Here is a 26,459-nt window from a genome sequence, read left to right on the forward strand (position 1 = left end):
TTTTATTTATATACATATATATATATGTAAGAAAAACAGCAGAAACAGACACGTGGTATTCCCAATATTCCATTATTTTGGGAATGTCGTCAAAGATGCATGCAGCATTGATCTGCTGCAGACTTGATCTTTTTGGGGCCAACCTAGCCTAGATCTGCTGCGAGGAACGCGAAATACTCCTTGACGCTTAATTGGCTAATGATGAGGCTAGTTATGACGTCATCCCTCTAAGCTGCTGCACGCCGACAGCCCCCTCCTCTCCTCCAACACCTCCTCCTCCTCCGTCTTTCTCTCCTACCCCATCCAACATGGCCGCTAAGTCTGATGGAGCAGCGGTGGCTGTGGAAGATGACAACCCGCCCAGGAGCCTCTCGGAGCCGGGCCACGCCGCCGCCTCCACCCCCGCTACCGCCGCCGCCGCCGCCGCCGCCGCCGCCCGGCCCCGGCGCGGCCCCGTCGGCGGAGAGGCTTACACGCTGCTGGACTGCTGCTGGGTGCTGTGCGCCCTGCTCGTCTTCTTCTCCGACGGCGCCACCGACCTGTGGCTGGCCGCCGACTACTACCTGCGAGACGACTACTGGTGGTTCGGCCTGACCCTCGTCTTCGTCGTGGTGCCGTCCGCCGTCGTGCAGGTTCTCAGTTTCCGGTGGTTCGTGTACGACTACACGGAGCTGAGCGGCGGGGACGGAGGGGCGGCGAGCGGCGCAGCGGCAAGCGCGACGACCGGGGACGCCGCTTTAGGCACCAAGGACAGTGACCAGCGCGGCGCGGGCGCGGCAGCGGCGAACGCCGCCAACGCCACCGCTGCTGCCGCGTCTTCCTGCTCGCCTGCGGCGGCGGCGGCGGCCGAGAGAGGCGGGCGACCCCGGAGATGTTGCACCGTGTGCATGTGGGTCTTTCAGTCGGTGCTGCACGTCTTACAGCTTGGACAAGTATGGAGGTAGGACACGCGTGGATCTACAGTATGTGTATATGTAGCTGTGTGTGTGTGTGTGTGTGTGTGCACCATACATGCTGGTTGATTTTTGCTCGTGGCAACACACACGTGTCCGCTTCATGCATCAGCACACCCCTGCTGGTGTGCGTGTGCCTGTGTGTGTGCGTTCGTGCGTGTCCAGCTACCACTATTGTTCCACACTATTGTCAAGGTATTTGACAATGTAGTAAAAAAAACCACACCATTGTTTGTTTTGTGAAAAGTAAAGATGGCAACGTTGTCGGAGTGATGTGTAATGTCCATGCCAGGCCAGTAGTTGGCGATGTGGCTTTGCAAAGAACCACCACGCGACACTATTAGCTTCAAAGCTAATATAGCTATGGAAGTCACGTGACTGCGTTGGACCATGAGTTGGCTAGGAAACGTACACGTTGATGGGGAAGTGGTAGAGATAGCGTTTCAGGATGGAACGTACACGTTGATGGGGAAGTGGTAGAGATAGCGTTTCAGGATGGAACGTACACGTTGATGGGGAAGTGGTTATGCGCCAAAACAAGTTTCCGCCTGAGACCATCTTTAGCTGAAGAAAAAGGAAACAAACGCTCAGCGCATCCTCTTTGAAGGGTTTCGACATTTTGGTGGTGTCCTCGTCACTTTCATGTTGTTGTAAAACATACAGGGGCTAAGCTTCTACTAAGCTAGCCACAATCACATCTAGCTCTGCCTGTGCTTTAAAGTATCTCTGGACATCCTGCATGTTACGCTTGTCGTACTGCTACTGCTGGACCAGCCAAGTTCTTGGATGTCAAAGTATAATAATAATAATCGTAATACTGCCATGTCTATTTTGCACTGAACAGGAAGTGAGTGTGTAAAGATCACTTTGCCTGTTGTTTACTTGAAATGTTTGATTTTTAGAAGGCGCGGCGGGCGGCATATGGACCCCGCCCCACAGTGTGGTTACTCAGGTGAACTTACACCCTTAGATGACCTGCATGCCAGCTCCTTTTCAAAGCGAGCATGTGGGATTTGACGTAATTGCGTGCGGAGATTGTAATAAAGAGCATTAATGATCAACAGCAACAAAAGCTGACACATGCACATTAACCGTGAGCCTGAACACAACACTGCCAACAGTTCCTCAACGTCGTCTTCTTATCTGGTTGGTTTCACTCTCTATCTGCTGCTTTTCAAACCCATCCCACCGGCCCGGCTTTGCTTTTTCATGATATTACGGAACATTTTATCATCCCATCCATGGCAAGGCGCACAGCGGCCGCGTCCTGCAGTCTGGGAGCTGTCCGTGGTCCTGAGATAGACAGCACAATTAGAAAAGGCAATTAGAGCAATAACCAATTTAAAGACCAAGACTATTACATAAACCCAAAAAAGCAAAACAAGCAAAAGTCATCACAGAAAAGCTATAGAAGAAGCAAAAAGGCACAGTATCATTACAAAACGCAAACAAAAACTATAAAAAACAGCAAAAATTTAAAAAGGAACAATACAATAACAAAAACAAGGAACATTCATTTTAAAAAGTAGCAAAAGTGCAAAAATACAGCAAAAAGGCACACTACCATGACAAAAAGCAAAATGGCATAATACACAAAACAAAAAGCAATTACAAAAACTGCAAAAAAGGTCAAAAGGGAGTAAAATAATAAACAATAAATACAAAAGCGATTACAAAACGTAGCAAGAGAGCAGAAATCTATCAAAAAGGAACAATACAGTTACAAAAAGCAAACAGCAAATGCAAAAAGAGAGCAAAATGGCTATCAGGAAAAAGAACACAGGGGCATAAGTGCAAAAAGGTATAATAGAATAACAAAAAAGCATTACAAAACTAGCAAGAGTAAAAAGGAGAGATACAATTAAGCAAACAAAAACTCTTAGAAAAACAGCAAAAGCAAAACGTGTAAAAATGCACAATCCCATAAAACCCATAAAACAGGTGAAATCCAAATATAAGTAACCCAATAAAACGTCAGAAGTCAGGGCTAGCTCAAGGATTCTGGATGATGGGCTGTTACCCTGCTGCACTTTTTTTTACACCTGTGTGGCCCTTAACTCATTCAATCCCAGACATCTTTCAAAAGCCATCCCACCTGGCACGGGACACTTTTCATGATTTGGACTCATCTTTCAAGGCACACAGACCATGGTATTCTTGAAAAAGGCTTTCTGTGAAAAGATATCTTACATTCCAAGCATAGTCGGTCTCCAATCATACATAAGCAGAAAGAAACAGTGGCAGTGGTAGTCGGCCATGATGTTAGTTTTCAGGCAATTTAAGGGCTTCCCCTCCCCTGTGCCAGACCAGATCAATCAGGCTCTCCCACAGGGGGGCTGCCTGTGGCGGTTCGGGGTGGACCGACGGCGGCTGTGCCGAGTCAGTGGTACTGCTGCTGATAATCAGCCAGAGTGGATGGACCACTGGCAGCCCAACTACACTTCATCATTCTGTGTGTCTGTGTGTGTGTGTGTGTGTGTGTGTGTGCACACATTATTGCCCTCACATTTCATTTTAATTTCACCGTCCTGTCACTTAGACTCACTAAAATGTGGTTGCCGTGGGTAACGAGAGCTTGACGGTCATTTAACAAATAACAAAGCAACCCGTTTTTTTTATTTCTTTTTATTTACTGCATCCTCAATTGTCATTCATTCATTCAGTCCATTGGAATGCAGGAAAAAAATGTCGGCAGACACATGGCGCTATCATACCAGGTTTAACATAAGCATTGCTAACATTAGCGTTGTAGCAATTGATCTGTTTCATGAGTGGAAACCAATGCTAATGTTAGCCTCATTGCATTTTTGTCAACGACATTTCTTTGGCAATTTCACTGCTGTGTTTTTGTGCAATGACAATAAAGGAAGTCTATCTATTTATTTTAATGAGTATTCAAATATGAAGACAATTAGTGCTAGCTTGCATGCTATTGTGCATGTTAACGTTAGCATAGTAGCCATCATTGCCATTTTTACAGAAACACATGCTATCATGCGAAGTGCCAGCATGCTCACTTAACATCTTTGCATTTATAGCGTGCTAGCATGGTAGTAAGTTTCTCCATTTTTATTAGTTTTAACATGGGCAGACACTTAGCGCATCATACTAGGTTTAACATACTGCAAGCATTGTTTACATTAGCATTGCAGCTATATGGCTGTTTCATCAGTGGAAACCAATGCTAATGTTAGCCTCATTTTAATGAGTATTAAAATATGGAAACACTACCATGCGCTACCATGCTAGCAAGTGCTAGCATGCTCACATTAACATGTTAGCATTGCTACCATGCTACCATGCTACTTATCCTTTTAATATCCTTTTAATCCATTTTCATTAGTTTTAACATTGACAGGCACTCGGCGCTATCATGCTAGGTTTAATGCTAGGTCAAACTGATTAACACTCGTACTAGTGTAACCCTTGCCCACACTAGCATAATAGCATTTTAGCTGTTTCATGAGTAGAAAGCTATTTAAGACTGAGACTTGGTGCTCAGGTGTGAGCATGTTAGTTCGATGTTAATATTAGCATAGTTGCATTTTTACATTTTACATTTTGGTAAGTATTAACACACGCAGACACTTATCTCTACCATGCTGGGTGTTCATTAACATGTTAGCATTGTTATCATGATAATCATAGCATTTCCTGTTGTTTTTATGAATATTAAAATATGAAGACATTTAGAGTTACCATGCTTATTAATTGCATGTTAATGTTAGCATAGTTAGCATGTGTTTCTGCTACTGTGATAATGTTATGTTGCACAGTGATAGCATGGTCATGTTAGCATGTTAGCATTGCTAGAATGCTAACATTAGTGCAATAGCATTTTAATACATGTTCATTCGTTTTAACATTGGCAGACACTTACTGGTATCATGCTAGGTTTAACATGCTAACATTAGCATTGCTAATTGCATAGCTTTTTTGACATTTTCGTAAGTATTAACACACGCACACACATACTTCTACCATGCTGGGTATTGTATGTTAATGTTAGCATGTTATCATTGTTAGAATGTTATTGTTAGCATCATAGCGTTTTACCCATTTTCACAAGTAGACACTTATCTGAACAATTAGTGCTCTCATGCTCGGTACACCCACTATCTATTCAGATCATAAAAGTTGTAATGATACCAGAATAAAGTCAAAATACTGTGGGAATAAAGTGAAAATCAACAGTGGAAGTGGAAAAAACACAGCTGCAATTTTACAAGAATGTAGTCAGAATATCCAGTTAAAACAATCCCAGTTGATCCGCTGCCAAGCTGTGGTTTATTTTTGGGCGGCGAAGATGTCGCGACAGCACACCGCTCCCGATTTTTGACCCGTGACGGACTCCCGCGGCCGGTGTGCGCGTCTCTAAAAGGGCGTGCCTCTCCGTCCGGGCGCACAGAACTTCATGTAAAATTCAATAGAGTTATTGATTATGAATAAAAAGACGCCTGCGGGGAAAGTGTTGATGATCCGCAGCCACCTGCCTGTCTGATGCTCCGACTGATGTTTGTCTGTCAGACGCTGCTGAATTATTCACTGCGGCCCTCTGGGGAGCTGTCAATCACACGCCTTGTGTGTGTGTGTGTGTGTGTGTGTGTCTTTGAACACTCTAGTTCTCACTGCCTACAGGTATGGCAGAGGCTGGCTCAGATAGAACCAACAGAAGCTAGACATATTTTCTCCCTGCTAATCATTGGCCCCGACATCTAAATCGATAGCGATGTTGGCCCAAGTAAGAGGACAGTATTATTATGAACAGACAGGAGGACGTGATTGGAAATCGCTACGCCAGCAAGATAGAGCATCCTTGCAAAATCTGATGATATGTGAGCGTACTGTAGTTTGGTAGTATTTTTCTTCCCATAGAAATCCACTTAATGCTCTTGAAGAACGTACTCATCCCCACCGCGAACGGCAAAGTTCATCTCGTTTTACGGCCTTTTGCTCCAAATGAAGCGCGCCGTCAGAATTGCCTCCGCGTTAGCGTTTTGGAATTCAATCTCCAGAGGAGCGGACGCACTTTGAAAGGCAAACTATTTTGCTGCTGAATGAACTCTGATGGCTTTGGAGCCCATTAGCGGCAGAGCGAAGGAAATCAGCTGTAATTCTCTGCAGCTTTTATGAGATGTAGAGGCGCTCGGCACACTCGCACGCCTCAGATGCCACGCTTTAATGCGCAACGCTGTTGCTTCACGTCGCAGGGACGCGTTCTGCTGAAGAAAGGAGACTCGTCACGTCGCTGTGTGGTGTGCATGCATCACATGTGACAAAACCCATAAGGTCAAACCTTATTCGTAGATCCCAGCCTGCTGACAGATTTCCTTTCTCTGCTTTAATAATGTCTTTCTTTTCTGCGAACATCAATAGAAAGCGGTTTGATGGCGCTGTCTGAGTGCTGCGGTTACTGCACGACTGAAAGTTCATTCACTCAACATTTTCCAGCAGGACGATGCTTCGGCAAGGCGTGATCTGGTGTATGTTTCAACACTTGACGCGGTTCACAACTTTGCAACTCGCAACTCAAGCACACGCTCTGTGATGGGTGGCTCGAGTGGCTCCTGGACCCGATTCACAATATCCAAGTTTCTCCACATTGCTCAAGTACGTGTTGCACACTTTGCAGTTTCTACATGCGCTCTGTGACAGGCGACTCGGGTAATTGATTCACAACCTGTTGGGCATGTGTGAGTTTCTAAGTAAAATGCGCTGAGCATGAACTCGGGCAACTGATTCACGATTTCATATGCTCTGTGATGGGTGACTTGAGTGAATCAAGTACTTGATTTACAACTTGACTTTCTATGCATTTCTACTGGGCGTACAACTCGGTGTATCAAGTACCCGATTCCAAGTGCATCACTGCAGTTAGTAAAAGGATGGAGTCTCCCGTCACTACCTCATAACGTCTGCCTGTAATTGGTTCTTAGGTTTACACTAATTTAAAAAGCATTTCATAACATTTCATTCATTCATTCGTTCATTTTTTACCGCTTTTTCCTCACAAGGAAATCACAGGGCACATGTAGACAAACAACCATTCACACTCACATTCATACCTATGGACAATTGATTGATTGGACAATTTGGAGTGGCCAAATAACCTAGCATGTTTTTGGAATGTGGAAGGAAACCGGAGTACCCGGAGAAAACCCACACATGCACGGGGAGAACATGCAAACTCCACACAGAGATGGCCGAGGGTGGAATTTAACCCTGGTCTCCTAGCTGTGAGGTTTGCGTGCTAACCACTCGACCACCATGCCGCCCTATAACATTTCATAAGCATTTAATTTCATAGTGTAAAAGGAAGCGAGCAGCACACCATGATGAAAGAAGCCTTTTTGTGATACCAAAGTTTGTGACCTCCATGCTGTGTGTGTGTGTGTGTGTGTGTGTGTGTGTGTGTGTGTGTGTGTGTATGTGTGTGTGCGTGCAGTAAACATGCAGTACATTCCAGTTCCTAAGTTCCTATTCCCGATGTGTAAATGCATGCATTGATATTCTGCTGCTGTACTGGAACCTTCACTTCACATTCCAGTGGTGTAAATGCATGCATTGATACTTTGAAAGATGAATCCAGCAATGCTCATATTCTTTGGGAATACATGAATGTGCTTTAAATATGCACAGTAATATTCCAGCAACACTGCTGATGGGAATGCAGTCACCTTGTTCACTTCCAATAATATTGACAAGAATAAGAAGCTGGCTGGAACGAGTACTCGCTTTGAGGAAGATACAGTTAGCATGCCTGCTAACAACAAGTGACACAAGGAAAAGAGATTTGTGTTGTTTTGAGTACATTCCACTCCTCCACTGTGTTGCTTCTATTTGATGGATGGTTGCTGCTGGATCGGGGCCCGCCCTGATCCTGGTGACAGATGAGGCTCTGCGGGAATAGGCCCCATCAATCAATCAGCGACGGAGCCTCCAGCTCTCGCTCTGGAGCGCTCCACTCGCCGGGCCCGTTTGCCTCCCAGCTGGACTTTAAAGGGCAGAAATGAAGCACTTTTTATTCATCACGCATGACTGAAGTGTAATATTTCTCCTCGTGGCTTCGCAGGACGCCGCCTCGTATTTGCCATCGATTGGTGGGGGGAGCAAATACAGTGGAACGTCCAAAATCCCACGCCGTCATCAAACTTTATGAAGTGTACATGTTTGACGCCACATTTTGACATTCTTAAGAGTCATGCTGGTGTACAAGGACGTTACCAGCAGCATGTCATGCACTGCCATGACAACATTAAACTCATCACACAGCCGCTTAACACCCAAGAGTTATACCGCAGGAATATACAAACATAGCAATACAAGTTTCATATGAAACCAACATATTGACGTTTTTATTGTTTTTATTTTATTTCCATATAAACGCTGTAGTTGTCACTGTGTAGCTACAAGCGGGAGCAAATGTGTAGAGATGGAGAAAGAAAGCTTCAATTCTTGGCAGATGGCTCTCGCGACAAGACCCCAGTTATTTGCATCTCCTGCCACTGTGAGTGGAACTGTCACGGTCTACGTCGTCGTTGACTTGCCAGAGAGAAGCGGGAAGGTACTGAAGCACTCGGACGTTCATACAGTGGTACCAAGGCCTACTAGCGTCTCAACTAAGGACCCAGCCGTCTCTGGGCTGACGGTTTGGTTGGAGATGCAAGGTCAAATTTGGGTACGTGTTGCTTGTTAACGGCAGGCATGGCATTAAACATCTATGTCGGGTCTTGTGTCATTTCAGCGCTAACAGCTCTCTGGGCAGCGCTGGTATTAGCAAGAAATAGTAGACCATTGGCTGTGTTGGAAACCGCATACTAACTACTACATACTTCCACGCCCATACTATCCACACTCCAATCCATCAGACAGTATGCAAAGTGTTTACACTACAGCGTACTACATGATAACCCACAATGCATTGCGCTCCTACCCCAGCCGAAATCGACAGGCTGAAGCTGATATCACTTTAGCTCTAAACTCTTTAAATACATCACTGATTTTTTTTTAAAATCAGGCGAGAAAGTGGCCGTTTAGATCCCGAGTGTGCCATTTATTTGTCCAAATACCAACCGGTTACAATTTTGTTCGGACGAATTCGGTAAAATTTAAGCTAGCCGAAGTGAGCAACGCACTTCAGGTTATTTTCACAAAATAAAACACCCCCTTACTTTTCTCATACAAAAAACCATAGTGATAAATCACTGCTTTTACTTTGAAAACAAGAAGCGAACCAACTCACAATATATCCTGCTTGACACCGCCGTTTGGTCCATCCTTGTTCAGCCAACGCTGACGTCCTGTTGCATTGCATCCTGGGTAATTTGAGTGTGAGTAGTAGGCTGATGATACATACTCAACATTTCTGGGGAATGCAGTATGCATCCGGAAACTACTCACATACTCAAAAATGGCATACTGCCAGTGTAGACACACTGCATAGTCTAAGACGGGGGTCGGGAACCTTTTTGGCTAAGAGAGCCATGAAGGCCAGATATTTTAAAATGTGTATCTGTGAGAGCCATATACATTTTTTTAAACATTGAATGCAATAAAATTTGTGCATTTTTATGTAAGACCAACAGTTTTAGATAATGGGCTCTAATTGTGTAGACCAGGCACACTACCGCACGCCAATGGGGTGTGGCCAGCACACTTTCGTGAGCAGCACAGTGTCTAATAATAAATCAAATACTTGTTGCCATTAATACAACTTCTGCTGCTGCATAATTTTGCACCATACTCAGTATATTTCATTCTTTTGGCCATCTTTGCCAGAAGGCTTGGTTCTGCAGCTTTAGCTAGGTGACTATTTGACTAAAGGAGGAAAGTTTATATTTACATGTTGACATCTCAATGACCGAGGTAGACTACAGCATTACCCAGTAATAATCGAGTTTTGGTGTTTGAGCTGGAAAATATCAGGAAAGATGGATATGGTTGGCCGTAAATAGATGGACGAATTAAAATGCATAAAAAAGTTGTTGATTATTTTTAACAGTCATTTCTGTGATGTTTACTTTAAAATGTTAGCAAAAATAAATTTTTCTGGTAAGAAATGCTTGAGAGCCAGATACAGTCATCAAAAGAGCCCTACCTGGCTCCCGAGCCATAGGTTCCCTACCTCTGGTCTAAGAGTTAGTATGAGTAGTAAGTAGTATGAGTAGTATGCACTTTCCAACACAGCCATTGACACATCAGTAAAAGATGACATTATCTTTTATTTTAGTAGGTGTGTTCAGGGATGGTCATAAATGTGGGACAAATCACAGCTGGCATTAAGCATTCATGCCGGGGGGTGTGAATAAGTGATCATAATGGCCGAAGTGATGCTTCTTTTTTCTACTTTAAGCCTCCTTCCTGCTCTTTGCCCATTCTCTTTCTGCAGCTAATCCAGACTTACCTTTCTCTCTGGAGTTGTCATGCATAGAAGAATTAACGAAGCTAGAGCTGTAGCACGGCGTCACTCGGGGCCAATAGGCAGCCAACGCATCGCATTTTCGCTCACAAATTGCGTGCCAAGTGTGTGAACATAACGCTAACAGTGCACAAACTGACACAGCTAGTTGAAACCAACGCTGAGCAGCGTTTCTGTGTGGTAGAAACATACCCTGGACGCCGGACTCATGTGGTGTACGAATAAACGGAGAAAGACGCATGTCATATTTTACGTCAACCGCAAAACTGGAAATAATTATCATGAAATCATAAAATCTTGATAAACTGGACAGAAAAAACAAGTCAGATTTCCGCTCTTGGATTTTTTCTAATTTTGGTTCAGAATCCATGCCAGCCTGACCCGACCATCCCCCGTGCGAAAGCGATGGTTGGAGCCAGACCCTAGAACGACGATGCCCATCACCCCTCCTGCTTGCTCGAACCAGGACATGAAGCGCCAGCCTTTCACTTGACAGGCTGTATTGTGCGACATCATTCCGCTTTGTCTCCAATCATCAGTGGAAGAAAACGTCATGGCGCCGATGAAAGGCAGCAAGAGTCGTTTTGCGCCCTTCCTTTTGTTTCCGACAGCCGTTGTTTGAGCGCCAGTCAAAAGAAGAGACAATAATATTTGTTTTAAAGAGCTGGGGCTGCTTCTCTGGCATGCAGCACACTTAGGGTAGCAAGGCGAGGAAAGACAGAGCGACCAACATGATGAGGAAACGATGGATGGTGGCCAACCAGGAAGAGGAAGAGGATATTTGGTATTTGGACTGATAGCCATAACGATTGCAGCGGAAATAATCAAACGACCCAATTGGATATAATCACTGACAGACAGACGCATGCAAAGCAGCAGCAGCAAAGCAGCAGCAGCAGCAAAGCAGCAGCAGCAAAGCAGCGGTAGACAGTGTCTACAGTGGAGGCAGAAGAGCGGCCTGCAGCATGCAGCTGCCAAGGTCACAGCTTCGATTTCTCACATTTTTAAAGGAAATATTCACCTAATATACCAATTCCTCTTGTGAAGCCGAACACAACGTCGTGAAAATGTACTCGAAATGAGCCCGAGTCGCGCGCACACACAAACACACGAGCATGCTAGCTAAGCTAACGCCTGCTGGCATGCATCTATTACGGTTTAGCCAACTTTGGCCGGCGATGATCGCCAATTCAACCCGATTGTTCCGTTCATTCCATCTTATCTATCCGCCGTCATCCACTGGGCTGGTTTACGTTGTCTTTTATAGCAGAAATTTAAAGCCAGGAATTTGGAATGGTCTCAACGTGGGACCCACATTATCTTTATCATGGTCTTTAAGTCGCCACCCACTGTTAGTGAAGTCATTTTGCTCACATTCATTATTATTTTGTTTTTCCTGCTTTTATTTCAGTCATGAGCACCAAATATAAAGAACAAACACATTTTTGTATATAACCAGCACACAAAGCTTTCTAGATCTTCCACCATCTGCACCTATTCAACTGATTTCTTTGGATTTCCTGCGTCTTTTTTTATGTATTCCACCCACGGCCCGCCTCCAGGCACGCCCACTCTGCTGTGGTTGGTCACACTGCCGAGTGCATAGAAAGAGTTCTGGCTTGTGGCGCTAACTTTATAGAAGTTGAGTTGATAATAAAGGCGATGTATCTTTTTCAAGTGTGGGCTTTGAACATCCAGCCATATTGTGTTGGATCCCCAACCGCATCCGGAAGTAGAGACAGTCCAAGTTCCTTCAAGACGTCTCTCAATGGTAAGTAGCTTAAGTAGCTACGGCATGGGTAACCTCTAATGTGTTTTGCGGGACTACACGTGTTAAAAAAACACTGGGGTAGAGCCACTAAGTGTGGTGGGAAAAGGCTATTAGCAACCTCGCTTCCTCTATGCTATAATGCTACACAGACGAGCGCTTTTGCTCTATGACTTCCACTAAATAAAGACAGTTAGGACACTCGTAAACTGTTAATTACTGCTGGCTCTTCTTACTCTTCCACACCACCGAGTAACGTTGGAAAGGCGTAGGGATTCAACAAGTTTGTGGGCTAGTCCAGCTGCATAGTGAACTAACGTCATAGAAGATTTTCTGTTAACAATTTAAAGTCTTCAACGAAATCAACTGAGACAATGATACATTGTTTACGGAAACATCAAACACAATTCGGAGTCGTGGACCAACCTATTAAAAGAATTTTCCTAAACAATAAAGATGATTTTGATCTAGCATAGCATAGCATAGCATAGCATAGCATAGCATAGCATAGCATAGCATAGCATAGCATAGCATAGCATAGCATAGCATAGCATAGCATAGCATAGCATGGCAGTCCTGAGGCCCAAAAGTGTCAGCTCCTTTCCTGCTATGACCAACCAAACAAAACATGATACCTTCTTGGATGTTGTGCATCCAACAGAAGCTTCATTAGTTTTCTGAGCATGAAAGGAAAGATGGAAGAGAAGATGCTAACGTCCTCGAAGGACTTTGCTGTTAGAATCCCATTTATCGCTCTTTTACTTCCTAGTACTTTATCGTAGTCATGTGAACTACTTTTTATTGAAGCTACAAAAGAAAGAATCATGACAACAATTTAGTTGAAGAAGAGGCACAATAATAATAATATTGTGTTATTTTGAGTGCTGGTGAAGTAGCATGACATCGTCCACGCTCTTGGAATGTCAAGTTCCCGTGCTTTGACGTGAAAAGCGAGCGCTGAAAGACGACCTCTTCTCTGCCAAGATGTTGCACCTGCCTGCCCTCCAGCAGCCGAGTCCTCCTCTCCTTCGGCTCGCCGCTCTTGCCTGTCTTTGCATCACTCTCCTGGTGTCAGCCTTCCTCCTCGTCCTCCTCCTCCTCCTCCTACTCATGTCCAGTGTCGTCACCCAGGTCCAAGATGCATTCCACCTGGAAGCCACGTTGATTGCTATTATTATTTATTGTTATTTATTGTTATTCATTTCTGAAGCAAGCCTGAAAAGATAACAGTAGAGCACTTGAACACCGAGACTTTTTAGATACACTGCAGGAATTGTCTGTTCTGGGGTCAAACTGTGGCCATCGTAGAACTATTGTCAACCCAAAGTGATTGTGTTGAATTGGTGGAATTGGAGGATTTTTATTGGGGGGGGGGGGGGGCGTTGGAACACTTCCCAATAATGGGAACAAAACTGCCCCCAACAAAAATGACACAATAAAATGGTGAACAACATGTTCTTGAATAAATGAATGAATCAGTAAATATGAATAAAAATATATAACAGTTAAAAAAAATTATTTTAAAAAATATAAATGAATAAAGAAATGAATTTAAAAATCCAAATATCCAAAGAGAAATAGAAATGGAAAATATTAATTTAAAATCTGAAAAAAATTAACATTTTATTTGAGAAATATTTTATAAATATATGAATGAAAAATGTAAATAAAAAGACATAGAAAAGGAAAAAGAAGGAAAAAATAAATAAAATGTAATCAATTGTTAAATTAACAACAAATAAATAAATACAAATAAAATAAATAGAAAAGTAGAAATTTAAAATGTAAAAAAAATAATACAAAAATATTTTATGAATTAATGAATTACAGAATCTAAATAAAAAGAAAAGTAAAACTACAAATTTAAACTGGGAATGAATAAATAAGGAAATATATTAAGTATGAAGTCGAAATTTGTTTTAAGAAATATTTCCTAAATAAATGAATGAACAATATAAATAAAAGAACAAATAAAATCTAAATTTTATTTTTTAATTAATAAAATGTATTAAAAAATCATTTAAAATGTATTTATTTAAAAAATATATAACATTTTATAAATTATGATAAATAAATGAACAAACCAATAAATAAACACAAATAAAAAGAAAAACACGAAAAAGGTGTAATTTACTTTAATGAATATCAGAATGAATGAATAATTACAAATTAAAGGAAATTGAAAACATTAAAAGTAAAAACAAGTAAACATTCAAATCATGAATGTAAAAATATTTTGAAAAATAAGTAAAATACATATTGTTAAACATAGTACTTAAGTAAGTGAATTCATTAATAAATACAAAAGTAAACATTGAAATTTAAAATGTAAAAAATAATAAAATAAGGAAAAAACTATAAAAACCAGTTCAATGTTTATTTTTACAAAATCTTTAATAAATAAATTAATGAGCAATTAAATACAAATAAAGTGAATTTTTTTTATTACAAAAAACCCAAAAACATATGTTCACATGAAGTAGTGCGATCATCACGTTAAATGTTCATGTGGACTACTGGCTGCTACAAAATGTAATATTTACATTTTCCACTTTTTCCCAGTCAAAGCATGCAGCGAACGTTTGGAACACCGTATGGAATATGCTAAAACACCTAAACACAATAGCAATAGCAGCAAAGCGTGAGAGGAACAAAAGCATCAATAATATTAAAATATCCAAGGCAAAAGCCAAATGATTGGACGTGGTGGACCTCATATCTACTGCTTGTGTCGGGTTCTAAATGTGACATGCTAGAAGAAACATCAAGAAGTCAACACAATGACCTTCCAAGTGGTACTGTAATTCTGTTTCCATCGTTTTTCCTCCCGGAGCTTTCACACCAGCGTCGTCTGTGCTGCGGGTCGCGGCAGGAAGTCCACGCTAAAAGTACACAATGAGAGAGAAAGCCAGGATGGCGCTTCTAATTTGGGATGTGGAATGAGCATGAAGAAGGCGAGGGTGTGGACAAACAGAAAAAGGAAAGGAGGACGAGGAAGATGGCGGAGACTCATCCTGGCTAAAATATTCCTTCATTAGTCTCCGCTTCATCACAGCTGCCGCTCCTTTCACGTCTTTATGGCGAGTGTGAATGACGCTAATGAGGAATATACAAGCAGGAACATACCACTGTGGGTGTGTGCGTGTGCATGTGTGTGCGTGTGTGTGTGTGATGAAACTAAACGTGTACATCCAGCAAAAAGCGCCGAAGAGGAAGAAACAGCTTCATGGAAAGAGCCGGCCATGATGAGTCGTCATTTTGGGCCCTTCGTGTTGACTTGTGGGCTCACACGAAGCTTTCTAGAGCTTCCCGAATCTGCACCTATTCCAGCTGTGTTTCCTTGGATTCCACCCACGGTCCGCCTCCATGCACGCCCACTCCGCTGTGAGTGGTCACACTCCCGAGGGTTCCTGAGGACTCCCGGACAGCTGCCGAACCCTGCTTTCAAATTTAGTGGGTTGATGATTAATGTAGTGGAAATGTGGCGGATAGTCCGGCTTCATGTTGGAAATGCCGTTGATAGATGACAATGTTTTTCCCTCGCTGGCCGAGAATCAAGCAACTCCAACCACTTATGACCGGAAGAAAGCCGTCGCAAACACAGAAATAGGGCAGGCCGACATTTCAACAGTTGTAGGTCAGAAAAGTGGGGGAGATTTGGTCCTTTTGGTGTAGAGTAAAGTATCTGAAATGTCCACTGGTGTGACTAATAATACGCCAAGTAAGATCCACCAGCAGGGGCGCTGTTTTTACTCGCCTGTAGCAGGTATTCTCAAATGCAGGGTTGAAAAACCATGAATAGGAACCACCGAGCCACACCGAGCCACCAACAGCTTCATGTGCGGTTACTGCTTGAGGATGTACATGACCCTGCCACTGAGCTAAATAGATCCATATTTCTGTCCGCTTCTCGTCATTTTATCATTTCTTCTCATAATATTATGGAATGAAAAGGTGACTATAGGGGTGTTATTTCATGGTGAGAGGACTCTAATAACATTGAAACTGTGTTTACAAGGTGCTAAACAGATTTCCTATTTCTTATTGTCTCTTATGTCTACTATATTGGGTAATATGAGTGTAAAGGTGAATATAGGGGTGCTATTTTATGTCTAGAGGACTCTAATAACGTTGCAACTGTGTTTACAAGGTGCTAAACAGATTTCCTATGTCTGATTGTCTCTTATGTCTACTATATTGGGTAATAGGAGTGAAAAGGTGAATATAGGGGTGCTATTTCATGTCTAAAGGGCTCTAATAACAATAAAATCTGTATTTCGAAGGTCGCCGGCTGGTTTTCTATGCTGTAACTTTGTTAATATTCATAAATAAAGAATCCTATTTGTGAAAATTCCGTGATGGCGGTGGGCTCTGTGTCCAGTTTAGAGCGATAAAGGAGGCATTAGTGCTTCTGCAAATACTGATGGAGGTTAGAGGTTGAAGTGTACAGTGAAGGGATGTTCCTGCTTGCATTAACGATGATGCGTGTCGAGCCTCAAGCATCATAAAATGTCACATTTACTGGCCTCCACGGTGGCTAAGATGCTAACCTACATTCCAGCCAACACCTCATAAAGCCAATCAAGTTGCAAAGATTTAGTTTAGTGTTTCACATGAGTATCCCCTTTTGAGTTGGACTTCCTTGGTCCCAAACCAACACGGATGAATTGAGAGATGTCAAATGTGGGGAGTCCAGGACTTAACCACAGGGGGCGCCACCACTACTGTGTAACCAATATTAACAAGAGAATCCCCTGATAAGGAAAAGCTGAGTGTGTGTGGTGGGTGGGGGGGTCAATATGGTAGTAGTAGGATTAACATCCTGTCAAATGATTCATCTGAAAGCGCCGCCGGCGTTTGGCCTGAGGGGGGCGCTGCATTTGTTTTCTCTGCACTGATTGGCCTGAGGGAAGCCTGCATCACTAGCAGGGGGACGACGTGTTTATTTTGCAACAACACACACACACTTTCTTCTCCCTGGATTTCAAACACACAGCTCAAAATAGCACACACACACACACACACAGCTCACTTGAGTGGCTATGTGGGACAGCAGCTTGGGGATAGACAACTGATTCACTTTGAGTGGCACATGGATATTTATAGTGTGTGTGTGTGTGTGTGTATGTGTGTGTGTGTTATTATGGTAATGTGGTGCTACTCCTTGACATCTCACTGGGAGGACCTTTCTCCTTAGCAGGGACATTTTAGCTGCTCCACACAAGAACAAGAACAGTCCTAACACCAACTCACTGCGTGTGTGTGCGCGTGTGTGTGTGTCTGGGACTCACTGTCCAATATAGCTTTTCCCAACACGTCGCTACCATGGTTACACAGTGACATGAAGACGAGTCGTATGAGCATCCACACTGCTGATCTGTCTCTTTCTCACACACACACACACACACACACATGCAGGATGGATACAATTAGATTTGGTTCATGTTATTTGTGCATATTGAGTGTTTTGTATACAAAGGAAAAGCTAATATGCTAACTTCCTTAGCACAAGCAGAAGCTGATGTCGGTTCTTGTGGTGAAAGGCCATCCTGCTTGGACGACTCGTCAACACGTACGACCCCCCACCCCCGCTTCTTGTGATTGTTGTTGAGGAGTTGACACCAGCAACTGACGCAATGGAGACATAAAGGAGGCTGAGCAAGAGTACATCCTGGCATTTGAATGGTCCTAAGACACTTTTTTATTAGTGTTTTCTTATATTTGTTTAAGTCATTGTTTAGTCTCAGTTTACATGAAGGTACACAAAAACACACCGGTTACAGCGGAACTGATGACTAGGGGTTATGTAATTATTAACTACCGTAAAACGGGGTTAAAAGGGACGGCGGGGTAATTAGGGACAATTTTCGGGAAAATGTTTTTTGAACGATTTGTTCAAGAATCTTTGCTTCTTTGAAAAAACAACACAAAGCAGTTTCCTGTTTAACATGAAAAGGCAGAATTACATATAAAACATTTTCCCAAAAATTGTCGCTTATTACCCCGCCATCCCTTAACCCCGTTTTACGGTACTATTATTAATTATTTTCTGTGCCTTATTGTAAAGTGTTACCCATTATCACTTTCATTTTCCATTAATTCTTACACTCATTGAAATATTTTTTCTTTTTTTTTACTTTCAAGTCATTTTATTCATTCATTCCTTTTATACCGCTTTTTCCTCACAATGGTCACGGGGGTGCTGGAGCCTATCCCAGCTGTCTTCGGGCAAGAGGCGGGGTACACCCTGGACTGGTGGCCAGCCAATCACAGGGCACATATAGACAAACAACCATTCACACTCACATTCATACATATGGACAATTTGGAGTCGTCATTTTATTTGTATTTATTATAATTATTTTGTACACTTTACAGCATCTTTATTTTATTTGGGATTTTTACACTTTCTCTTAAGTCATTTGTATTATTTTTTTTAATTGGCTTTAATTTTTATTTACGCCATTTTGTTTATATTTTTGTCATTTTTCTTTAAGCAGTACTGCATTTATTTGTATTTTTTCACTTTTATTCAGTCGTTTCTATGTAATTTCAGTTTTCATGCTGAAAAACATTTATTTGCATATATAGACACTAGTTTATAGTGTACTGTAGGTAGGTAGAAAGGATACGTATGTCAACCTCCATACCACCCGCGGTTACCAGCTGATGTGGGTTCACGCACCCTCTTGTGGCGAAAAGCGGTAGTGCGCGGATTGTTGCATAATAAACAGCGATTGATCCGCACTCCTCAGCAAAGCGAGTCCAAAAGTGTTGAAAAATCTGCTGCCTTCTCTTCTTCTTCACCGCTAATCTTATTTTCCATTCCTGCTTTCTAATCCCGCTTCGTCACATTTCCCGTCCCCTTTGGAGTAAATTAATTAATTTGATGTAAAGTTCAGTGACTAGTGACGCTTACACTGATTTATGGACGGGGGGTGGGGGCGATCTGGACGCTGGAGGCGGATGCAACGCGGAAAAGGAGGACTTGGTCATTTGGACGAGGAGAAATGAAAGGAAAGGCTGACTGTGTTGACTTTGACCCAGAAAGAAAGGCATCGTTAGGGCAAACAAGCTAAAAGTAAAGGCAATGATGGACGGAGCAGATACAGTTCAACACAAAGCTCCACTTGGGCCCTCGATAAGGGAGGCTGTATATTGATGCAAGGATGCAAGGGCCACTTTATTGTCCAATTCCAACCTTTTTGCTCAGAAATGTTGCTCTCTTTATTCTTGGAAAATCACAGCTTTTCTTCTTAATACATCTTAATATAACCGTAAATGTTGTGTTCGTCTTTGCCGAACATGCTAACCTAGCATGATGTTGCTATTAAAGTGTGAATGTCATGTTAGCACTGTAGCTCACAAGGCTATGCTGGTGTTGCTAACGTTTGTGCTCTCCTCAGGGTTCCGTTGCATGTGATGTGGCATCTATTACGGAGGTGCCTACAGTGCATATGTACACAATAGCGTTTCTTGGAGGCACACATGCACAAACACGCCTCATTAGCACACGGAACAGCGGCCGTGTTCCCAACAGGGATTGCTAGTAGCACTGAGCTCTGAGCTGGGGTAAAATTCCCAATATTCCACCGTGTCGGGCGGTAAACGGCAGTCTTTTTACGCTAAGAGGGAGAGAAGTCTCAGAAAAGCGACAGTTGGAAAGCGAGACGAGCCAATAGATCAATAAAGAGATAAGCCAGTGTGAGATAAATGGATTTGTACAAGTCGACACAATAGAGTGGAGGCGCAGGCAGGCACGGGATAGCGGCAGGCAGTGCTTGGCTAGCAGGTTATTTGCAGAGCCACACGTTATGTGTGTTATTCTTATCTCTCTATTCAAAATGACTTTTCATTCTCCTTGGCTTCATTTCTACACCACAACATGACCTCCGACCAACGTTGGCCAATGGGCGTCGTCACCTTGCTCATACCTTCTTTCGTCAGGTACATCCACGCCCTCTACCTGGGCGCCCAGAGTCGTTGGCACGGCGACAGTTCCCGCCACCGCTTCCACTGGCGGCTGATGTTCGAGAGCGCTGACATCACCATGCTCCGCCTCCTGGAGGCCTTCCTCAAGTCGGCACCACAGCTCGTCCTCCAGCTGAGCATCATGATCCACGGAAACGCAGTCCTGCCGCTGCAAGGTGAGGCCATCGCAGGGAGCTGAGGTCGGAGGTTACACTCGATATGTGTCAGAAACCTTTAAGAACCTTAACCCAAACCTCAAGCTCTCACCCTAATCGCCTGTCCTCATCACAGCGCTACTCCATCTTTAACCATGAACCCAAACCCAGTGAACCTACCTGTGGCTGTGGGATCAAGGGTATCTAAGATACAGGCTCTGACCTCGCCATCATACCTACGCCAATTTCTAACACTAACCATAACCTTAACCCTGACATAAATCCCTAACCCTAAAGCTATGCTAACCGTTAAACCCTTAAGCCTCTATTAATGCTGACGCCGAATCTCAAACCCAACCATAACCCTAGACTTAAACCTAACATCAAAACCCACCCTAAACAAATCACTAACCCAAACACCCAGCAAAGACTTGAAGACAAGAATGCTAGATGTAGAACAACGTAAGATCATTTTTAGCACCTTCTTGTATAAGTAGTCGGGTCCATGTGGTTTCTGGGCACAGGTTTGTCAGCCTCGGCCTCCCTTGTGTCTCTGGCCTGGATGATCGCGTCCTACCAGAAAGTTCTGAGGGACTCACGAGATGACAAGCTGCCCATGTCCTACAAGGCTGTCATCGCCCAGATCTTGTGGCACCTGTTCACCATCGGGGCCAGGACGGTGGCCTTCGCCCTCTTCGCCTCAGTCTTCCAGCTCTACTTTGGAATCTTCATTGTCAGTCACTGGTAAGACCCGTTCTGGCAGAACAGCAGAAGTACTGCTCAGCGTTTCTTCTGTCTTGTTCATCTAGACTTTGCCCAGCCTTGCTTTTTGTGTCTGTGGCTTCCTCAGTCAAATGAAAACCAAATTGAAATATTAGGCAACTGGGCTTCTTGGTTGTTGAAGTATCATTCTGGATCCAAAAGGCTTCTACAACTTCTGGAGGAGTCTCTATATTCACGCCTGTGGTAGGAGTGTCCTTCAAGGGATGAATTTCCATAAATGTCTTCAGCAACCAGTCCAGTTGTAAATGAAACCCTGATGAATTAGCATGACCTGGACGCCACAAAAACACCGGCTGTGTTTGTTAACAAGTCACAGGTTTGTGTTCGATTGGTCTTTCAGGTGTATAATGACCTTCTGGATCATCCAAGGCGAGACGGACTTCTGCATGTCTAAGTGGGAGGAGATCATCTACAACATGGTGGTTGGCATCATCTACATCTTCTGCTGGTTCAACGTCAAGGAAGGGCCCAGTCGCCTCCGCATGACCGTCTACTACACCGTGACGCTGGCCGAGAACGTGGCGCTGACGGCTGCCTGGTACACCTACCGCGGCCCCCACACCTCTGACTCCTACGCCCTGGTGGTGGTGTGCCTGGTGGCCTGCAGCTTCGCCTTGGGGACCTTCTTCATGCTAGTCTACTACTGCTGGCTGCACCCGGACGGGCCGGTCCTGGGCACAAATTGGGCAGGGTGTGTGGACGAGGGCATGGTGGCTGCAGGCGGCGTGGCTGGCGTCATCGATGCCTGCCTCACCCCCTCTCAAGGTTCACAAACAGACATGGTGATCACCAGTCCTCCCAGGACTCTGCCCAGGACTAAAGACACAGGGGACATGATTCCAGGTGAGCAGGATAGGGACAGGGACAGGGATCGGGACAGTTGCCTGCCAGTCTTTCAGGTACGTCCGTCCCCTTCGTCCTCGCCGGCACTCCTCCACAGGACCTCCTCCTCACAGGAGGGCCCTGTGATCCGTATCGACCTCCCGAGGAAAAGGTATCCGGCCTGGGATGCCCACTTTATTGACCGCCGTCTCCGCAAGACCATCCTACTTCTGGAGACCACGTCGGCGGTCAGTCCCAGGATACAATACAGGAGTAGCATGATGGGAAGCAAAGAGGTGCTTGAGTACGAGACCACGGTTTAAGCCAACCACGGAGCTTTTCAGTTTGGAAACATAGTCTGGGATTAAGGCATAGCCTTCGGCCGTGCACAGACTGCCCACGCCAGGAGACGGGGAACTATTTTTACACGAAAAATGGCCGTCAAAACGTGACAGTAAAATGTGAAGCGCAATCGTGGCAAAGGGTGACCCGGCCCAGGATAAGGCGGCATTGGTGAACCGATGAAGGAGAAAGGACTTCATTCTTCACCGTCACAATGAGATTAACGAGACGATGCATGAACACCTCGGACTGTGGAGACCAACCTAGAAAAACAAAAAAGAGTTCCGAGGTTAGCGGGGACACATGCAGTTATTGTGGTGTTTACTGACACAGCCTCTCTCACACGGCTCCGGCATTTATCCGCCTTTGCCTTTTACACAGAACCACGCCAAGGGTGGCATAGCACACAGCAATACAAACATCCCACAGTCAGATAATCACATGACGTCATCATCAGTGTCTGGTGTACTTCCAACACAACAGGGCAGAGATTCTCTTACAAACAAGCCAACCCCGCCGCCCCCACGTTCCGTGTTTAACGCAGCAGCAAAAAGGTGCAAAAATGCCGGATTTGACCGCCAGTGTGGAAGGGGCTGGTTTGATGAAAATTTGGCTTTGGTGTTAAAATGGATAGCAAATGTGGAGTTAAGCTATTAATCTGACTACAAGACGACCCTCTTCTCTACATACTACAGGGTTTGTAGTCATGTGGAAGAATTGGGACACCCCACGGGATGGTGTTAGCTCGTACTGTTGAACTGCTGCTCGCTAAAGTGTGATAATTTGTCAAAACATGCACCGCTATGGTGTTGCCTTCACTACTATTTTTCTTACAAATAGACGACACGGTGATGCCGTTATTAAGCCCCAAGGTTTCTCACAGAGTCCAATGTGCTCTACAAAATACCCACCGTATCTTTAGAGTGTTTGGCCCAATAACCACCAAACTCGGTACACACCTTTATAGGACTGACACGCACATGTGTGTGCAATTTGAGCAAGATTGTGTTTGTGCTTCTGGCCTTAGACCAAGTTTCACCGAGACAACCCAGATGGTAACAATTCTTTTTTTGACGCCTCCAGTGGATTGCACGTTCCTTGCAACCTTTAACGACCTCTAAAAGGCTGTGACGGGGTCTGAGAGGAATCTCCTTGAAGCTTAGCGGAGGCTACAAGTGTTTACGTCACATGACCAAGGCCTGGCAGTGATGTCCAGTGTTAGCTCTGAGCCACCTCACACTGTTGTACAGTCCAGTAAATACAAATGTCAGATATAAGCTACGTAGAAGACGTTGTAGTTACCGTAGGTGACCAGTGACTCCAAGCGCTCGGCAGAGTCGAAATGTCCATACAAGTTTCAAAAAAACAATACTTCTGTCAATACACTTCAGTAAGTATACTGAATACACTTTCTTCCTGAATGTGAAAATGTTTGCGGTTTCGTGCTGCCCCGAATCAATGACATTGGTCCCTCTGTTTTCGTCGGGTTAGGGTTAGGGTCAAAACCAAAACATACAAAAACCGAGGCAATTTTTTTCCCATACCAAATAATGTCCGTGCATCCATCCATCTCAGCCTAAGCAGGGAAGCCCAGAATTCCCTCTCCCCGGCTACTGTATCCATTTTCTCCCGTGTATCCCAAGGCCTTCCCATGCCAGTTGAGACATAGTCTCTCCAACATGTCCCAGGTCTTCCCTGAGGCCTCCTAACAGTTGGACGAACACCAGGCATTCGTCCTGAGGGTATCCTGACCACATCCCCGAGCCACCTTATCTGGCTCCTCACAACGCAGAGGACTTCTCCAGCCACCCTATGGATAAAACTAATTTGGCCAGCTTGTACTCGTGATCTTGTCCTGTGGCTCACTCCCCGAGGTTCCTACCTGACCATAGGTCCTGTATAGGAACGTAGATGGACTGCTAAATTGAGAGCTTTGCCTTTGGGATGCGCTCCCTCTTCACCGCAACGGACCGATGCAGAGTTTGCATCACTGCTGACACCACACCAGTCTGCCAGTCGATCTCGAGAACAAGACCCCAACGTACTCCAAGTCCTTCACTTGGGGCAGGATCTCATCGCCGACTCGGCAATAGCACTAAACCCTTTTCCGAGGGACAACCATAAACTCAGACTTTGAAGAGCTGATTCTCTTCCCTCACACTCGACTGCGAAACAATCCGGTGAAAGTCGAAGATCCAGGCCGCTGAAGTCGCAAAAAACAGAGACCCAAACCTGCAGCCACCAAATCGGATCCCCTCAATGTCCTGGCTCCTGATAGGAAAATTCATACAAAAACTGGTGCGTTGGAAAACCCAGGTTTACCTGTCATGACCATCACATTAGTCACTCGCTTTTTCGTCTTCTTCCTCTCTGCTTTTTACGTTTGGAATATTCTGGTGGTCACTCGCCTTCCGCTACATAGCCAAGATGGCCGTTATCAAGGGTGCTGAGTGTCTCCGTTGGCGCACTTGCGTACTTATACTTAGCTTTTGAGTACATAAGTGCAGTGCACTGTCCTTACCCGGACACTGACCACCCGCGATAGTCGCCATCTTGGCATAATTCCACCTCATTTGACGCAGGGTGAGTAGTTCCCTGAACAGACAAATGGTATGTAAAAAAAAAATGCAAAAAAGACGTCTTTGCGATGAAGCATCATTGGTGGATAAGCGTGGAATGTCTCACTATCGCTTTCTGTGCCAGTGTGAACGCAAGAGAGACTCCCGAGGCGGGTCGTCATCTTTGAGAATGTACATAACGATGGCAGACAGTCGGGGGGAGGGGGGTCACATGACACATGAGACTGAAAAGTTGGACATCAGTGTTGTTGTGGTGACGAAACTTTATGGTGCTGCAAACTCTTATGCCGCCCCCACCGCCCCCCTCCATCATGTGAGACATGATACGCTAATGTACAGAAGTTGTGGGCGGGGCTTGGCTAACGAACCAATCCTGTGGTGTTTGCTGTGGTGATTATTTATTAATAACTTGAACTTTACGGAAAAAATAGCATTCTGTTAATTGATGCAAGTATTTATGTTTATTTTTCTATTTGTTTTATACTTACATTCATTCTTGTTTAATCACTCGGTGGCCATGTCTTTGGTATATGAAGATGTACAAAGTAGATTTTTTTTTACTCATTGCGTCTATACAGTATGTACATAACAGACTAGGGTGTGTGTGTGTGTGTGTGTGCGTGTGTGTGTTGTTTGTGAAGTGTGCGTGTGGGCAAGGGATTTTTTTTTCCTGACGGTGTTATAATTAAATGAGAAAACTATAAAAGAGCTCAACAAGCTGTGCTGATAACTGTAGATGGGAACAATTACTGTAGTAAACATGGCTGAACAGCAGGGGGCGTGTGTCTGCGTCTTATTCCACTGACGTGGTGCGTTTTTGGCATGTTTTTTTTATTGATACAATAAATACATACATAATAACAATAAATATATTTGAACTGTAATAATTTGACATCGTACAGGTATGTGGGACACGGTTGAAGGATTCTGTAACCAGAATGCAACTGGAGCTCCTCCAGCTTTCCCCACACGTCTTCCTCCGCTCTCATGTCTTCCTTTCCAGCCTTCCCTCCAGAGGCGGCAGCAAAGTGTCTCCCTCCGGGCCGCCTCGTTTGATCTCAGCACATCTCGGCCTCCCTCCACCCTGAAGATGTTTATTCGGTCTCCAGCGAGCAAACAAGCAATGTTCCATCTTTCCATCTGTCTTCTCGGTCTGCTTTCTTTTCTTTGTCTATTGTGGTTTTTTTTCTCCCGCCATTCCAGACTTTTCCCCTTCTTTCATTTCCATTTGTTTGCTATATTCCTAATTGTCCCGGGCCTGACTTTGCTATGTCATTTTTTTTAATCCATTTACTACCATTTCCTTGTGGGAAGTGTGCGATAGCTTCAAGGTGATGACTTGTGTGTGTGTGTGTGTGTGTCTGTGCGTGCGTGTGCGTGTGTGAAAGACAATGAGCAGTCTCGGGGCGTGGTTTAATGCGTCAACAAACGTCTCATCAGCAGGAATCGTCGAACAGTCATAGCATAGTATTTCCACTGTGCACAAAGTATTTCTTGTAACTGATTTTCTCACATTGATACTGGCAGGGTGACTCGGTGGTACACTGCCGCCTCCCTGTGGCCAATGTGGCTAACTGTAAGAGAAAAAAATCCCCAAACCGAAACGGTGACGACCACACTGGAAAAGCATTTTATTTCTTTTGTTTCAGTTACACTTGACATGTTGTC

General features: G+C 44.2%; 1 protein-coding gene across 1 annotated transcript; it reads left to right on the forward strand.

Annotated features, from left to right (window-relative positions):
* The first annotated feature begins 229 nt into the window (after positions 1 to 229).
* Positions 230 to 25,646, forward strand: xkr7b (XK, Kell blood group complex subunit-related family, member 7b). The gene is made up of 4 exons (XM_058051216.2): positions 230 to 940; positions 20,087 to 20,286; positions 20,790 to 21,009; positions 21,389 to 25,646. The coding sequence occupies exons 1-4, from the start codon at positions 309 to 311 to the stop codon at positions 22,191 to 22,193; spliced, it is 1,857 nt and encodes a 618-aa protein (XP_057907199.2). The 5' UTR covers positions 230 to 308; the 3' UTR covers positions 22,194 to 25,646.
* Positions 25,647 to 26,459: the final 813 nt, after the last annotated feature.

Source organism: Doryrhamphus excisus, linkage group LG15 (assembly GCF_037039965.1).
Source record: "Doryrhamphus excisus strain RoL-2023G ecotype Guam linkage group LG15, RoL_Dexc_Guam_v1.1, whole genome shotgun sequence".
Taxonomy (NCBI): Eukaryota; Metazoa; Chordata; class Actinopteri; order Syngnathiformes; family Syngnathidae; genus Doryrhamphus; species Doryrhamphus excisus.

What these genes read in the sequence shown, in the direction of transcription:
- xkr7b (XM_058051216.2), top strand. Translation starts at nt 309, where the DNA reads ATGGCCGCTAAGTCTGATGGAGCAGCGGTGGCTGTGGAAGATGACAAC. An exon ending in CGCAGTCCTGCCGCTGCAAG is followed by an intron (nt 20,287 to 20,789) that starts GTGAGGCCATCG and finishes TTCTGGGCACAG; the next exon opens with GTTTGTCAGCCTCGGCCTCC. An exon ending in ATCTTCATTGTCAGTCACTG is followed by an intron (nt 21,010 to 21,388) that starts GTAAGACCCGTT and finishes TTGGTCTTTCAG; the next exon opens with GTGTATAATGACCTTCTGGA.